Here is a 15,594-nt window from a genome sequence, read left to right as displayed (position 1 = left end):
TATAGTAATTTATGATTAAAAGATTATATAAGATTATTTTATACCTACAATTCAAAGTTTATTTGCTCTTTTTTCTGAATTTTTTATTTTCTCTTCTTATAATCATAAAGTATATTTATGTTCATTTTTAATTACTAGGTATAAAAGCTTTTTACATGCCTGATGCATATGAGTAAACAAAAAACAGTCAATTCATAGATAAGAGATATCATTTCCCCCCAAAAAGATAAGAAAAATATAAATGAGAACAAAGGTTAAAGGCGATGTAACTATCCCTGATTAATGAAGTAATTAAAAAATAATTATGAAATAATTAAAAAATAAAATATACTACGAGGGTTACAATTGCTTCAGTGTAGTACGCACAGCAATGAATGCCTACTTTCTCTCTTCCTCCTATATACATCATCAAATGGTGCGTTTTCATTTGCGTTCTATTATTTTTGTTTCATTGACGCATTACTATTACTCTCTCTGAGTCATTCACTCACTCCTCTCTCTTCTCTGTTTCATTGCTTCTTGTTGTCAACTATGAACGCTCTTGCAGCCACCAACCGCAACTTTCAACGTGCAGCTCGCATTCTTGGTTTGGATTCCAAGCTTGAGAAGAGCCTCCTCATACCCTTCAGAGAAGTCAAAGTAATCATCTTTCAAATCAACCCTTTTATGGGTCTCAATCCGTTTTCTTGTTTTCTCTCAATTTTTTCATTTGCATGGCTTTCTCTCTCACCGTCGTGGGAAAAAGTGATGATCTTTTTGTTCTATTTTTTGTGGGGTGTGTTGAAAAGGGTTTATCGTTTGTTTGTTGCGTCTGATTCGCAGGTTGAATGCACGATTCCAAAGGATGATGGAACTCTGGTTTCCTATGTGGGATTCAGGATCCAACATGATAATGCTCGTGGTCCTATGAAGGGAGGGATTCGTTATCATCCCGAGGTTCTCGTGTTTTGATCTTTTATTTGTTTTTGTTTTCTCATCAATAGATATGGATTTGGAATTTGAGTTTATGTTCAATTGGATTCCCTGTGTTTGAAAATTTCTGTGCTTGGACTCATGATACTGTGATTGTATGATTTAGCTTTCATTTGTGCAATTTGATACACCATGTTTTTGGTCAAATTAAAAATGTTTGATAAAACCCTGATGCGTAAAATAGAGGATGGATTGCAGTTCTACAATCGTTGGTGGAGAATTATTGGAAAAAAAATTTCAGATTGTATTATGGGAATGTGACAGTGGTTTGCAGGTGTACGTGATCAATGTCAGGAGCCTAATTGGAAAACTATAGGGAAGTTCTATTTGGCGAAAAGTATTTTATTTTAGTCCATACTGGTCAATCTGTTAAGAAAATGTGATTATTTAGTTATAAAACTTTTGCTAAACTGGTTATTATGATTATAATTATTATTTTATAAAAGAGGTTATACAAATTTGTGAACTATTCTCATTTTCTAAGAGTAAGAAGAGACTAATGATTTTGATATTATGTGATGTGGGTTTCAAGACATGGATCATGTCATGTGATCTGGTTACGATGCCTTGGCTTTAGTAGCCGTTGCAACGCCCACATCTGCCTGTAACGACCGTAACCGTATTTAAATTCTATGATGTTTACTCATTTTGTCGTGCCGTGCTTTAATTTGATGTGCAGATATGAATTTTTGTACATGTATGCTTTTTCTGTTGTCATAACTTTGTAATGAAATTCTAAAAATGCGTTTCAAATGTTACCTTACCTCCCTATTTAGAACTGCTGAACCCATACATGCCGCAATTCCAAAATGTGTTTCAAATGTTACCTCCCTATTTTGGACTGCTGAACCCAATCATGAGATACATACCGCAATTCCAAAATGTGTTTCAAATGTTGCCTCCTTATTTTGGACTGCTGAACCTAATCATGAGATACATGCCTAATTCAATCATGAGATACATGCCACAATTCCAAAATGCATTTCAAATGTTACTTCCTATTTAGGTCCGCTGAATCCAATAATGAGATACATGCCACATTTTCTTGCAACATGACTGCAACCGCAATTGCAATTGCAATTCAAAACCTTGGCCATGTTTATTACTTATTTTGTAATGCAGTGGTTTTGTTCTGTGTGCTAAAATTATTTTCTCGAATCTGCATTCCTTATCAGTTGTCATAAGGTCATGATGAAATTCTATAGGTGCCTTTGAATTTTTACCTTCTTATTTCAGTCCTGTGAATTCAATCATGAGATGATACATGCTGCATTTTCATTTTCATTTTGTTACTCCCCTGAGAAATGTAAATGTATTTTGATATTATAGCTATAGTTGAGATGGTTTTCCCCTCATCAGAGTCAGAGCAGCTTTTTAGGAATACTAAATAAACCCAGTCACTAACCATACAAGCTATGTATGTTAACTGTATCACAGTGCTTCAACTTTAATGTTATTCTACAAATTGCTTACCAAAAAGAGATGTTAATCTACACAATTATTCTAATAACCATTTTTGCATTTTGATACTTTTAAGTTACAGTAATGAATGTTATCAATATAAATTCCTTAATACTATTTTTGAATATCAAACTTCCAAATTCTGTGATGCCAGGTTGACCCTGATGAAGTGAATGCTCTAGCTCAGCTGATGACCTGGAAGACTGCTGTAGCAGACATTCCCTATGGAGGAGCAAAGGGTGGGATTGGCTGCAACCCAAGGGATCTGAGTATCAGTGAGTTAGAACGTCTAACTCGGGTTTTCACCCAAAAGATTCATGATCTCATTGGCATTCAGAGGGATGTTCCTGCCCCTGATATGGGAACTAATGCTCAGGTACTGATTTCACAACATAGTACTTTCCTGTCCATTTATTTTATAAATAATAGCATTCAATAGTTTCATATATCCTTTCTCATTGGTCCACTGTTGTTTCACAGACCATGGCATGGATTCTCGATGAGTATTCAAAGTTTCATGGGCATTCACCTGCAGTTGTGACAGGGAAGCCTATTGTAAGTATCAAATACACACATACGCTTAAGAGACTGCAAAATCTTCTGTTGATGTGTATATCAATGATTAGGAAATTGTCTTTGAATGTTTTTTTCCTGCAGGATCTTGGAGGTTCGTTGGGGAGGGAGGCTGCCACAGGTCTCGGAGTGGTTTTTGCAACTGAGGCTTTATTTGCTGAATATGGGAAGTCAATTTCTGATCACACATTTATCATCCAGGTATTCCTTTTCCACCATGGCAGGATATAGTATATATGCATATTAATCCCACTTTCAACATGTATTTGATTTTAATCACACTATTCAGGGCTTTGGAAATGTGGGCACGTGGGCTGCTAAGTCTATTTTTGAGAGGGGGGGAAAGGTGATTGCTGTGAGTGACATCAGTGGTGCTATCAAAAACCCAAATGGAATCGACATCCCCGCCCTTCTGAAACACAAGGATGGCAATGGTGGAGTCTTGAAGGACTTCCCAGGTGCAGAAGCAATGGATCCAAATGAATTGCTTCTTCATGAATGTGATGTTCTTATCCCTTGTGCCTTGGGTGGAGTTCTCAACAAGTATGTCTGCTTATGTCACCTTAAAATCAAATCATCAGTGTTAAAGAGTGTGTTTTCGCCGATTCCCACCTTCCAATGCACATTTAATGCTAATCCTTCTCTCACAAGTGGATTGGCATTCAACATAACCTGATTGGGTTTCAAACACATTCAAAGTGATTTTTAGTTTTTTCTTTATCTTGCTCACTAAACTTAAAAAACAGCATCCTCCTTATTTAGTTTTATCTTTTCTATTGTTCTTTTAAGTTTAACTTAACACTTTGAATCTGAAGAACTACAACCTAATTTTGGGGTATTATTCTTTTAAGGGAAAATGCTGTTGATGTGAAGGCAAAATTTGTTATAGAAGCAGCAAATCACCCCACTGACCCTGATGCAGATGAGGTAAGTTTACTGACATGTGGCTATGCCATCTGTTGTGAGATATATATCCTGAACTTACATTACATAATGAAAGTGATTTTTTTTGCAGATCTTGTCTAAGAAAGGAGTCATTATATTACCTGATATTTATGCCAATGCTGGTGGAGTGACTGTGAGCTACTTTGAATGGGTTCAGGTAAATGAAATCAACATAAACACTCAAAGCCAATCTTGAAAATCTTCCTGCTGTCTCTTTCTTAATGTTAAATCTCATTTGGCTCTATGCTGCCTTCAGAATATTCAAGGTTTCATGTGGGAGGAAGAAAAAGTAAACCATGAGCTGAAGAAGTACATGACCAGATCTTTCCGGGATATCAAGGCAATGTGTAAAATTCATAACTGTGACTTGCGAATGGGGGCCTTCACTCTAGGAGTGAACCGTGTTGCCCGTGCTACCCTTCTGAGGGGTTGGGAAGCTTAGAAATAGGTTTACTACTTAGAAAGTAGGCCTTTAAAAGGCTTTGCTTTTCTTTCTTCATTATTATTGTAGTGTTATTTGAACAATAGCAGTAATAGTCACTAGACTTGCCAATATTCTGCGAATTAGAGTTACAACCAGATTTGTTTAAAATAATTAGAGTTACAACCAGATTTGTTTAAAATATTTGGTGCATCGCGATTCTTCTTGAAACATGGTAATTATATTTTTTGTTTGTTGGTATTTTTATTTTGAAATCTTAGTCATGAAATTAACATCCTGACTAAGTCTCCATTAGTCCAAGGATGGTATGGGGGTAGAAGTACCAAACCTAGGGCATCATTAAAAGCATCTACTACTTTCAGAGTCTACTGAAACTATTGATAGGATTTAATGTCATATGAAAAGTATGGAGAAAAGTTTGGAATGCTCTCCTTCGATATCTCCATTGAAAGTGACATAGTTAAGGAAGATAAGCTATGAGGATCACTCATACAAAGTGACATAGTTAAGGAAGATAAGCTATGAGGATCACTCATACTTTAAAAGACATGTACATTGATTCCTATGTCAAGTTTCAATTCCTTGAAAATTTAGTTTCCATTAGATGTTTGGTATTTTGTAATTCTAGAGTTGCACACTATTGTATAGTTTTTAGGAATGATGTTCTTGAGGAGTTCAAAGTAGGTTTTTTGGTGAATAAGTTCAAATTAATTATCAGTTGCTGGTTGCCATGTGAATTTATTTTAAAAAATGAATGGGGAAAAAATCTTTTTAAAAAAGAAAAACAAGTCTTTGAAACAGAAATTTAGATTCGGTAGTCATTATAGGTAGAGAATGTGTTATATTTGTCAAATTGACTTAGCAATCTCAGACTCGAGAGAAAATTCCAGCATTGCAAACACAAACTTTCTGGGTCATTTGGAACTAGGACAAGTGAAGGAAATGAAATACAATGTCTAATCCATATCCATGTCTTGTTTTGCACTAACAAAATTAATAGAGCACTGTGTTAAGAGACAAATGGGGGAGGGAGAACTACAAAACAGCAATTCCACTACTCATTTTTGGAAGTGCTTGAATTCTCATCCTGCCAAGTTGCTTGCCATTGCTTGTCATATAATGTAGTCTCATCAAATAGCTTCTTAAGGTTTTCAAGGTCCTCGTTCTTTCGGATCAGAAGTACTCCCAACACTGCTACGAACAGCAGAGTTTTGCAAAAGAAGTTGCTCATTTGATCAACTAGACCTACTCCTGTCAAACTATCAACAAAATACGCCATAAAGAACCCTATCATCGCAGCACGGCCTGAATGATAATCAAAACACGAAAAAAAGTCAGCAGTGAAGGTTTTCTAATTTTTATTTGTCCCTTTGTTCTCTAATTTCACTCTGGAATGCAAATCAAAACTGACCATTGAGTAGTTCAGCTTCAGGGAGATGGAACCTTTTCATCCATGCCCACCAAGGTACGATGGAGGTGTCAAAAACTACAGGATTTTCATTGCTGGATGATTCCGGGTTATCCTCGAGCCATTTTCTCCTTCTAGCCTCTGAAAACAATTACATCCTTGGATGAAGTAAAGTCTGAAGTATTTTGAGAAGGAAAAAAATAATGGAACCAACAAAATATGAATCTAATCCTACACCAACTAAATCGAAACATAAAATGAACTCAGGCAGTGTCAAAAAGGAATGACATTGTTAATAGATGCACTTATTCCATATAATTGGCAAGGTTTTGATTGCGGTTGTAGTTTCAAACCACAAAAAAATCACAACCTGCATCAATACACTTTGCAGCATTGAACAACCATTGATTATGCAAAGAGATCAAACTCCAAGCCACGATAAGCCACACCAAAGTTTATGCAGCAATGTTAACAGAAACAAAATGGCAAGGAGAAGAACTTTAAAGAACAAAGAAAACAAACGAATCTGACATAGATATGGAGTTGGATCATGGCTGAGAAGCTATGGGGCTCTTGAACCATGTCTTATACCTCCTTTTTAATCCCAAAGAAAAAATAAATAAAAACTGAAGAACCCCAGAAGAAGAAATAACCATAGATAAGGCTATAAGGCCACAGACACCTACCAAAATTTCCCTTTTATTCAATTTCAAAGAATTTTAAAAAAAATCTCAACTTCAATTTTAAGCAAAAATTAACTTCAATTTTCGATAAAAAAAAATAAAAAAAAGTTAAAAAGGTATTGTAGCACAGTGAGCAAAAGGGATAACGTTACCAGCATCAATAACAGCATCCCAATCGGTGGTTCCATTTTTCTGAAACTGCTTCAAATCCCATGTTCCTGCAACCCACCTCGGATCCACGAAACTACTTTGAACCTTAACCACCTCACTCTCAACCGCAACAGCAGACCCATTGGTCCCCACAGAACTATTGTCCACCGGAGGCAGAGAAGGCTCCGGCACCGGCACGGCCTGCTCCGGCGGAGGCTCCACGGCGGTCCCGACGCCGTTCTCAGAAGCAGCAGCCTTCAAGGGAGAGAGAGAAAGACTCCTCGACCTGAGAGAGAAGAAAAAGTTGTTCTTGTAGACAAGACGGGGTTTCGAGGAAGAAGGAGTGGCTGAGAAATGGGTCGGAGGAGAAAACGAAGCCATGGTGGTTGACATGCTTTGCATTTGCATTAGTTTGATTGGTGTGTGAAAAGTGTGGTTGGGGGAATATCAGAACATGGTGGTTGTGGTTGAGTGAGTAACTTGGAGTGGGTGAGTTTTTCTGAGTTTCTATTTCTGGGGCTATCCTAACTCACTTGCCTCAGCCTCATAAATTATGGGCACAGGTGTGAAGTGAAAAGGGAAAAAAGGTACACTGTGCTGGCTTCGCAACTCGTTTGTCGTTTGTCCCTTCTCATCATTTCCTCATCCAATCACATGGTACTATGCAAAATCCATGGATTACACCATCTTCCAACCTACAAAAATGGCCCATCAATAGGGAGGGATGGACATAAAATGGCCCATCTATTGGCTGCTTTCTTGAGTCCAAGTAGTGTGTGTCAACTTAGGAGTTTGGATGGCTTGTGTCTCATTTTTTATTATCCTATTTTTAGGAAAGTGAATGTTTATGGATTTGAGTATATTTGGGTTTTATATAAAAAGGAAATATTGTGGAAGTTTAAGAAGAATAATTATCTTGTTCACATACAAAGAATTATTAGACTTGCTCAAATTTGGTTGATCATCAATGAAGTGGTTGGACATACAATTTAAGATAATCAACCCAATTAATTGCTCAATCTAATGCCAATGAACCCAATAGGAGTATTGGTTGATTAGGATATTGACTAACTAATGAAATAATCGAGTTTGTATATGGTAATTTGAAAAAAAAAATGAATAAACCGTTATTAGGTCTTATGCTTATCATATTTAGCTATTATAGTAAAGTTTTAGAAATATGAGGATTTGAATAAATGGACAGAATAACTACTTAATTGATTTATATATAATTTAAGAGGCAAGATTAAAAATATATATAGAAACTACACCATTTTAACAATTTTTGTGAGGGAAGATTAAATGAAAATCAGTTTATTTGAATATAGGAACATGGTTAGCATGGTCAATTAAGAAGTCTATTAATGCATTAGTCATTCAATGTATTTTGGTATATAACTTAGTTTAATGGTTGATGCGACAATCACCATTGTATGGTTGTTAGATACAATCTCATATGTAAACATATAGTATAAGCTTAGCAATACTAACCTCACAAAGAAGTGCAGGTTTTTTAACACTTTAATTAAACTACAAGACTCTTACACTCATTTATCTTTACATTTTAGCTTCTTTTACATTTACATTTATATTTTAACTTTGTTTATAACTTTTCTACCATTTTTCCTTCACAACATTTTTAAAGCTTTCTATTTAGTTTTTTTTTTTGCCTTTATTTTACTTTCAAATTCAACTTTTAGATAAATTTAATCAATTTTCACACTAAACAGTTTCTAAAATAACTCGAGATTCTATAGTTGAGTAAAATAACTTGATCAACAAGGAGTGATAATGTTTACAATTACTTGATTTTATTCGGCTATCTAGTTGATTCATTTAGCTAACACCATAACAAAAAAGAAAAAGAAAAAGAAAAACAAACCATAACGCAAGCATATTTTCGATCTACACAATTGGACTAGAAAGTCAATTTATTGAGATATTGGCCTCACATTACTTGAGCCTTGAGTATTGGTCACATACTAAACTAAGGTTTGCCAAAAGCATGAGCAATATGGAGCCTTCACAATCCATAACAAAAAAATGGAAAAAATATTAAATCTAAACTTTCAAACTTTATGGAATAACAATTACAAATTGAAACTCAACACTATATGGTGGTAAAAGATCATCACTTATTACAACCTTGAAATCAATAACATTATCAACACTAATGATTGATAAAGTGACAAACAAGACCAATTATGATTATGATTATCTCATTCATTTGACAAAAAAATTGATATAAGTATTAGTTATCTTATGTATTAATTTTCATTCCAGATAAGAGTATAAGGTATAATATCTTATTTATGTCGTCAACAACAATAACAACATATTGTTGTTGTTAAACACTTTGAAACTTTTCTAATTTAAAATGTAAGAAGTTCAACAAGTATATATAATTGGAAACAAAGTTTATATTACAGTGAAATATTTATTTTTTTACTTCATATAAATTTACTCATATAATTATAAGCTTAAGTTAACATTGGAAACAAAAAGATAATGCTTTTAATTATTTTTCTCTCATTTTAAATAACATCTAGATATTGATTAAGCAATGTGTATTCAATGGTGTGTCCGCATCCACATAAGTGCATATTCATGTAATTATCACAATGTGATATTTAAGTTAACTTGAAAAAAAAATTCTTTTTAATAATATCTAAATATTGACTAAAAATGTGTATTCAATATTTTGCAACCCTAATACTAATTAGTCATTATTATAAAATAATGTTTACATAAATTTAAAATCTAATTTTTAACAAAGATTAACCACTAAGTTACGTTGGTTTCAACCAATGAAAGTGACAAATATAACAATCATACAAGTAATAGACTAAGATGGTGGCTAGTGTGCACAAGCCAAACAACTTTGGTATGGTGCAAAAGTTTTTATGTTTGTTAGATCAATTTATTTAAAGATCAATGTCTATCATTTTTTATAGTTTTTGTTTTTCTTTGTTTATTTTTTTTTCTTATTTTTCAAATTGTACCATTCTATTTGGAAGATAAATCAATTCAAGGTTACTATTTACCTTTACCATCTTTCTTCTACATTCTTCTTCTCTGATGCACCACCTCAGAAGACATCCCTGAAATCTCTATCTAAACCGCAACTTTGCAAGTTGTTGTCATCCGTTGTCAAACTGAACCATTGTAAGTCATTGTTGCTTTTTATTTTGTTAGATCTATGTTTTAGTCATATCTCATTTTTATTTGTTACAACTTGCGATATGGGTTTTTCATCAGCAAGGAAAAATGCTTGATGCCAACAATCATTCTTCTTCCTCTTGAAACCTTTTGCATCTGCTTCTTTGAAACTAACCATTTCCAAATCTGGTTTTTATTTGGTGCAATTTGGATCATTTTGTCGATGATGGTACTTCATTGGCAACCACTCTTCTTCCTCTCGACAGCCACAACGTGTGAAAGTATGAGATTGGTGGTTGCGTTTTCCAGATCTCAAAAAGGGAGGGGTGTGAATTTATTCAGATCTAATAAAAGGATTTGACTTTTACTATTTTGAAAAAAAGGATGATACTTTGCATATTTTTTCAGATCTGAGAAAGGTGTTATCATTGTTAACTTAGGTGTTGTCGTTGTCATTCGTGGTGCTTCAATGTTGTTACCATCATTGGCACCACGGTGGTGGCGGTGTTGTTGTTGTGGATGGGTGTAGGATGTGGGGACAAATAGGAAAGGTAGAAAAAAAGAAAAAAATAAAAAAAAATCTTAGCTTTTTATTAAAAATAATATATTTAACAAATATTAAAAAAAACTTTGGCACGATGCCTTAGTTGTTTTGCTTTGGCAGCGTAGCTATCGTCATAAAGTAAATAAGTAAAATAACATTTATATAAAAATGATGATATTAATTATCAATCATTACAAGATATCACTAATTGAATTGATCATTTAATGAATGTTTGATGTAAACCAAGTTAAGGGAAATATATAGTTGACAATAATGCAAACAAATCATGCAATATTACGAGATGAATATAATAAACACAACACAATGATGTGAACACAAGAGTGATGAATCACAACTTAATACTACAAATTCAAATAAATGAATACAAACAATTAGGAATTAAAATCTCTTAATTTTCCTCCAATGCAACCTAATTAACTAAATTAACCTAATATCATTCAGTTCATATAATTGATATCTACATTTATATAACTAAATTATCCCTAGTCCATTGATAGATAATTCTTTTTATCATTAACCAAAATCTTAACTCCTTAAATGAATTTAATTCAAAATAAAATTTAAGTTCAAGAACCCATAGATACATATTTAATTTAGAAATTAATTTTTTAATTAAAAATTAAAGTGAAAATTCAATGAAAATGTGATCAATTTGAAGAGATTAAAAACAAATTCAAAATTCATGAAAATGAGATATCGCAAAAAAATAGCTACTTTACGTTTGAATCCATTACTTAATAGATTTATAAATTCATTCTAAATTAAATAAAAAAGAAACAAATGGAGCAAGAAAATAATATAATCACTTATTGTGCAAGAATTACTAAAAATAACTCAGTGTACTTTTATATTGGTCAAGAAAAACTATTATTATTAAGCAATGATTATCTTTAATTAAAATCTTGATGTTAATACATTTCTCTTGTTAAGTGAAAGAATACAAAATTAATTAAAGAATCTACATTTAATGTAAATTTATCAATTTTTATTATTAGTGTACTTCTATTTATTATCCTTTAATTATATATTAATGTTTAAAAATGAGTTATGTACACTTATTACATACATTATTATTTCATTTGTAAATACCTTTCTTTGTGCATGTTGAGAAATCAAAATTCCATCATGAGCATTCTACCTCTAAAGATTGTTCACTTTTTAATTGTTATTTAACTACAAACAACACTTTCCTTGCCTTTTTCTACGAAACCTTTATAACATGTTTCACTTTCTTAGCATCACTTTTTGTTTTGTTGCACATCAATATTATGTAAAAAAATATTTTACTCTCTAGTTAGACAAGTCAAGTAGGAGTATGAGAAAAACTTATTTATTCTTGGTATACTCCCTCTCTATAATAGTATGAATATCTGATAATGTGTTTAATCTAAAGTTTTTATCTTTTAGAGTTAACATTTGAGTATTTCCTTGAACATTTTTTATATATGATAGTTGTTTTAAGCTAGTACATTAAGGGGCCTAAAATCCTCAAAGCATTGAATCATAAATATAAAATATCAAGTAATGACTCATAAAAATATGAAAAATAGGAAAAATACATTAATTAGTTGCAAACAAAATTGGCATCATTTGTAAGGTCATTATGTATGAATCACCCTCTAATTCTATAATCTCTTAGCTCACTATTATACTTACTTGAACATCAAAATTCTGTTAAGTTACAATATCTTGCAAAAGCTTGAATAGACAATGAAAGAGTCTTTGAGTTGATTCAAAATATTAGTTTTTATTTAGGAGATTATTTTATCACTTAACCTATTAGGGGATAAACTTGCAACTATGTCAATGAAACCAACAAAAAACACACACAACAACAAGAAAAAAAATAGAACCAAGAAATAATTGAAAAATAGATTAAAAAAGGTAAAGGAAAAAAATGAACACCAAATATACATGATTTAGTCTTAAAGACCTACGTCCACGGGAAAGAGAGCAAAGCAATTCACTCTGAGATGGAAGAACGAGATTAAGCCTGTATAATAGAATCCTCCTGGCCCTTGTATGACCAGTGTTGAGAAACAAAAAACAAGGAACCCAAGCCTTTCACTCTATTTTCACACATAACCCTGATCTCTCTTCTTCTTAATACCAAAGAATTTCATGGAGTAAAATCTCTCTCCTCTATATCTCCTCATAGAATAACACCTATGCTAATATATAGAAAACAAATACAAGCCTACAAAAGATAACTCCCTAACAACACCCTATCATAAGTTAGTTATGGCCAATAACTAACTATAACAAAAATTGGAAGCAACCTCTTGTAAGAGCTTGCAACTGACCTTGAGACACTTCAACACAATTTTTTACCAAATATTGTTCCTTTTGATTTTAAATTTGTGCGAGTAAAAATCGCACTTTGATGGGTTGCTACCTAAAAAAATTATTTACAATTCAGGGTCCTTTATATTGTATTTACTGAGTTGGAAATGATATTTACACCTTTGAAAGAAAGAGTCATGAATTTTTATTGTACACTACAAAAAAATATACACATAATACATTTTTTTAACATGTGAATCTATGTTGAATAAATAATTTTTATACAAAATCAGCTTTAGAATTTAAAAAACTGATACTTGACATAAAAAAGAGTCCTCAAGACTCTAGACTCATCACGTGGAGGAGAAGATGAGATGACCATGATATCATACATTGGCAAAAAAAATTAAAAAAAACAATGTGTTATTGATTAACATAAATGAAAAAAATGTATAAAATAGTGTATAAACAAAAAAAAACTAAACTATATGATAGAGATGAATGAGAAACAATAGTTTGATCAAAACAAACATATATAGCAGTATAACGAGTGTAGAAAAAAATTAAAACTACATTAATTAATCATTAAATTTAGGTAGTTGGAAATTGTTGAGGATAATAAGTTTAATAAAAAAATGTGTTGAATATTTAACCTGAGAGCTCAGAAAGAAATTGATGAATGAAACACGTAGGTGGTAATCCATATAGGCAATAAATTACCATTATTTTATAAATGACAAAATATATAGTACAAAAATATGCACATGTCTATCATATATTTCAAAAATTGATGAATGAAAGGTGTCAGTTTTTTAATTGGATCATGATGTTGTTTCCATTGTTAGATTTTTTTTTTAACATAAATGATGAGGTTATAGGTACTATTGTTCCTGGAAGGGGCCTCAGACAAGGAGACCTACTCTTTCCTTATTTGTTTATTATTTGTGCTGAAGACTTATTTGCTTTGGTTGATGATGTTGAGAGGAAGTGTGAACTGCATGAGATGAAAATCTGCAGGAGTCCTCCTATAATATCCCACTTATTATTAGTAGTTGACAATTTCTTTTTCTTTAGAGCTAATGAAAGAGAGGCTATGGTGGTCAGGAGAATCCTCTAGGAGTATGAAACAATATCAAGTCAGTTGATTAATTTTCACAAGTCTGAAATTACTTATATATAGCAAAAACATGGAGCCTAGCTTGAAGAATATTATTACTCCTATGCTTAGTGTGAAGGAGGAAGGAGGAAGGGATAAATATTTAGGGTTCCCATCTGTTGTAGGAAAGAACAAAAAAGTTGTATTTAATTTTATTAAAGACAAAATGGGATAGAAGATTAATTCTTGGAGTGGTATGGTGATATATATGGCTGAAAGAAAAGTTCTTATTAAGTATGTGGTGCAAGATATCCCCACGTACTGCATGAATATTTTCCAAATACCTCAATTGTTGGGGGATAAGCTTCAAAAGATGATGAATTCATATTGGTGGGGTTTAGGAAAAAGAGGTAGGAAGGGGGTAAATTGGATGGTGTGGGACAGGTTATGTGTTATGAAGGAGAAATTAGGGTTAGGTTTTAGAAATTTATTTGCTTTCAACTTTGCCATGTTAGGAAAGCAATAATGGAGGATCTTTTCTATGCTAAATGTTTTACTGTCAAGAGTCATCAAAGCTAAATATTTCTTAAGGGGAGAGTTTATGGAAGCTTTAGTAAGGCACAACCCATCATTTACATGGTGAAGTATGTTCTCTTCTAAAATGGTCATAAAGGAAGGATATAAATGAAAGTTGGGAAATGGTACTAATATTGGTATTTGGAACGAACCCTAGTTGAGAATGAAGTAAAATCTCACTATTGAAACTCTTATAATCAATGGGATGAAAAATCTCAAAGTAACAAATATTATGGATACTTCACATGGAAGTTGAAACATGGATGTGATTAATCAAATATTCAATCTAAGGGATGTGAATACCATTCTTCAAGTGCCTATTATGCAAGGTACAAAAACAAAATAGTCATTTGGAGGATGGAAAATAATGGAGAATATTGCGTTCAAAGTGCCTACAAGCTTATCATGGAAATTTCATTGATTAGTGTTTCAAAGAAGAGAAAAATTTGATCAGGACTAGGCTAGAGTGAAGGAAGTGTAGCACAATTCAACACAACCGAGCAATAACACAACAAGTAACAAATGGAAACCGCCACCACAAGGAGCTTGGAAGTGCAACGTTGATGCTAGCTGATGCAATCCTACCCCGCAAGGGCATTGGATAGAAAACTCCAAGTAGATTGGGCCAGAGATGCAAGAGAAGGCCCTAGGGTTCTTATGAGCCTTAGGGTAGATTTCGGGCCCATGGGCTAAGTACGAGCCCGCTTATCTTTGTAAATATTAGATTAAGGTTTCATTATTTTTGGGCCTTGTATTTAGGGCTCCATAATGTAGGTAGGGTACCCTAGAAATATAGGATTTTTCAGCCCTTGTATTTTAGGGCACCTAGACTAGTTTTTGTATTAGGGGTAGTTTTGTAATTTCACATGCACTAAGTGGATATTTGATGTGTGTGGTTGGAAATAAATTTAATTGAATTGGTAGAAGCCCAATCCAATTAAATTTTAGAGGGGGAGGTGAGCATTTGCTTACTACACCCCATTGCCACATCATATAGTCACACTTTGTGCATGTCCTTCATGCTTTTCATGCCTCATGACACCTAAGCACACTTAGTGGAGAATCTTGGAATTGATCTTGGATTAGTGGGCTGAACCATAACTAAAATTCACTAATCATAATTAGTGAAATTTTGGCTCCAAAGTTTGGCTCCACAAATTCAATTTCAAATTCAAGTGAAATTTGAATTTCCCTCCAATTTTGTGTGACACTTAGGCTATAAATAGAGGTCATGTGTATGCATTTTTTTGAACTTTGATGATTTGAATATTAAACTTCAGA

The 15,594-nt window shown here is 32.9% G+C and overlaps 2 protein-coding genes across 2 annotated transcripts; one reads left to right on the top strand and one right to left on the bottom strand.

Moving 5' to 3' along the window:
* The first annotated feature begins 423 nt into the window (after positions 1-423).
* Positions 424-4,603, top strand: LOC114412223 (glutamate dehydrogenase 2-like). The gene is made up of 9 exons (XM_028376038.1): positions 424-639; positions 823-936; positions 2,588-2,809; positions 2,914-2,988; positions 3,091-3,207; positions 3,296-3,549; positions 3,858-3,933; positions 4,022-4,108; positions 4,208-4,603. Exons 1-9 carry the CDS (start codon positions 532-534, stop codon positions 4,391-4,393), a joined length of 1,239 nt encoding a protein of 412 aa, XP_028231839.1. The 5' UTR covers positions 424-531; the 3' UTR covers positions 4,394-4,603.
* Positions 4,604-5,221: 618 nt separating this feature from the next.
* On the bottom strand, positions 5,222-7,206 carry LOC114412224 (light-harvesting complex-like protein 3 isotype 2, chloroplastic). The gene is made up of 3 exons (XM_028376039.1): positions 6,637-7,206; positions 5,805-5,942; positions 5,222-5,698 (listed from the first exon to the last, which is right to left on the bottom strand). Exons 1-3 carry the CDS (start codon positions 7,040-7,042, stop codon positions 5,448-5,450), a joined length of 795 nt encoding a protein of 264 aa, XP_028231840.1. The 5' UTR covers positions 7,043-7,206; the 3' UTR covers positions 5,222-5,447.
* Between the last annotated feature and the right edge of the window lie 8,388 nt (positions 7,207-15,594).

The sequence above is a fragment of the Glycine soja genome, chromosome 5 (assembly GCF_004193775.1).
Source record: "Glycine soja cultivar W05 chromosome 5, ASM419377v2, whole genome shotgun sequence".
In the NCBI taxonomy this organism is placed as follows: domain Eukaryota; kingdom Viridiplantae; phylum Streptophyta; class Magnoliopsida; order Fabales; family Fabaceae; genus Glycine; species Glycine soja.
Note: the sequence above shows the minus strand (reverse complement) of the source record. Positions and strands in the feature narration are given on the sequence as shown.

Bases quoted from the DNA above. Each gene is read 5' to 3' on its own strand.
- LOC114412223 (XM_028376038.1), top strand. From the start codon at position 532: ATGAACGCTCTTGCAGCCACCAACCGCAACTTTCAACGTGCAGCTCGC. The intron at 2,810-2,913 runs GTACTGATTTCA...GTTGTTTCACAG, and splicing joins ATATGGGAACTAATGCTCAG to ACCATGGCATGGATTCTCGA. The intron at 3,208-3,295 runs GTATTCCTTTTC...CACACTATTCAG, and splicing joins ATCACACATTTATCATCCAG to GGCTTTGGAAATGTGGGCAC.
- LOC114412224 (XM_028376039.1), bottom strand. From the start codon at position 7,042: ATGCAAATGCAAAGCATGTCAACCACCATGGCTTCGTTTTCTCCTCCG. The intron at 5,943-6,636 runs GTAACGTTATCC...AATTGTTTTCAG, and splicing joins GGATGCTGTTATTGATGCTG to AGGCTAGAAGGAGAAAATGG. The intron at 5,699-5,804 runs GTCAGTTTTGAT...ATTATCATTCAG, and splicing joins TGAAGCTGAACTACTCAATG to GCCGTGCTGCGATGATAGGG.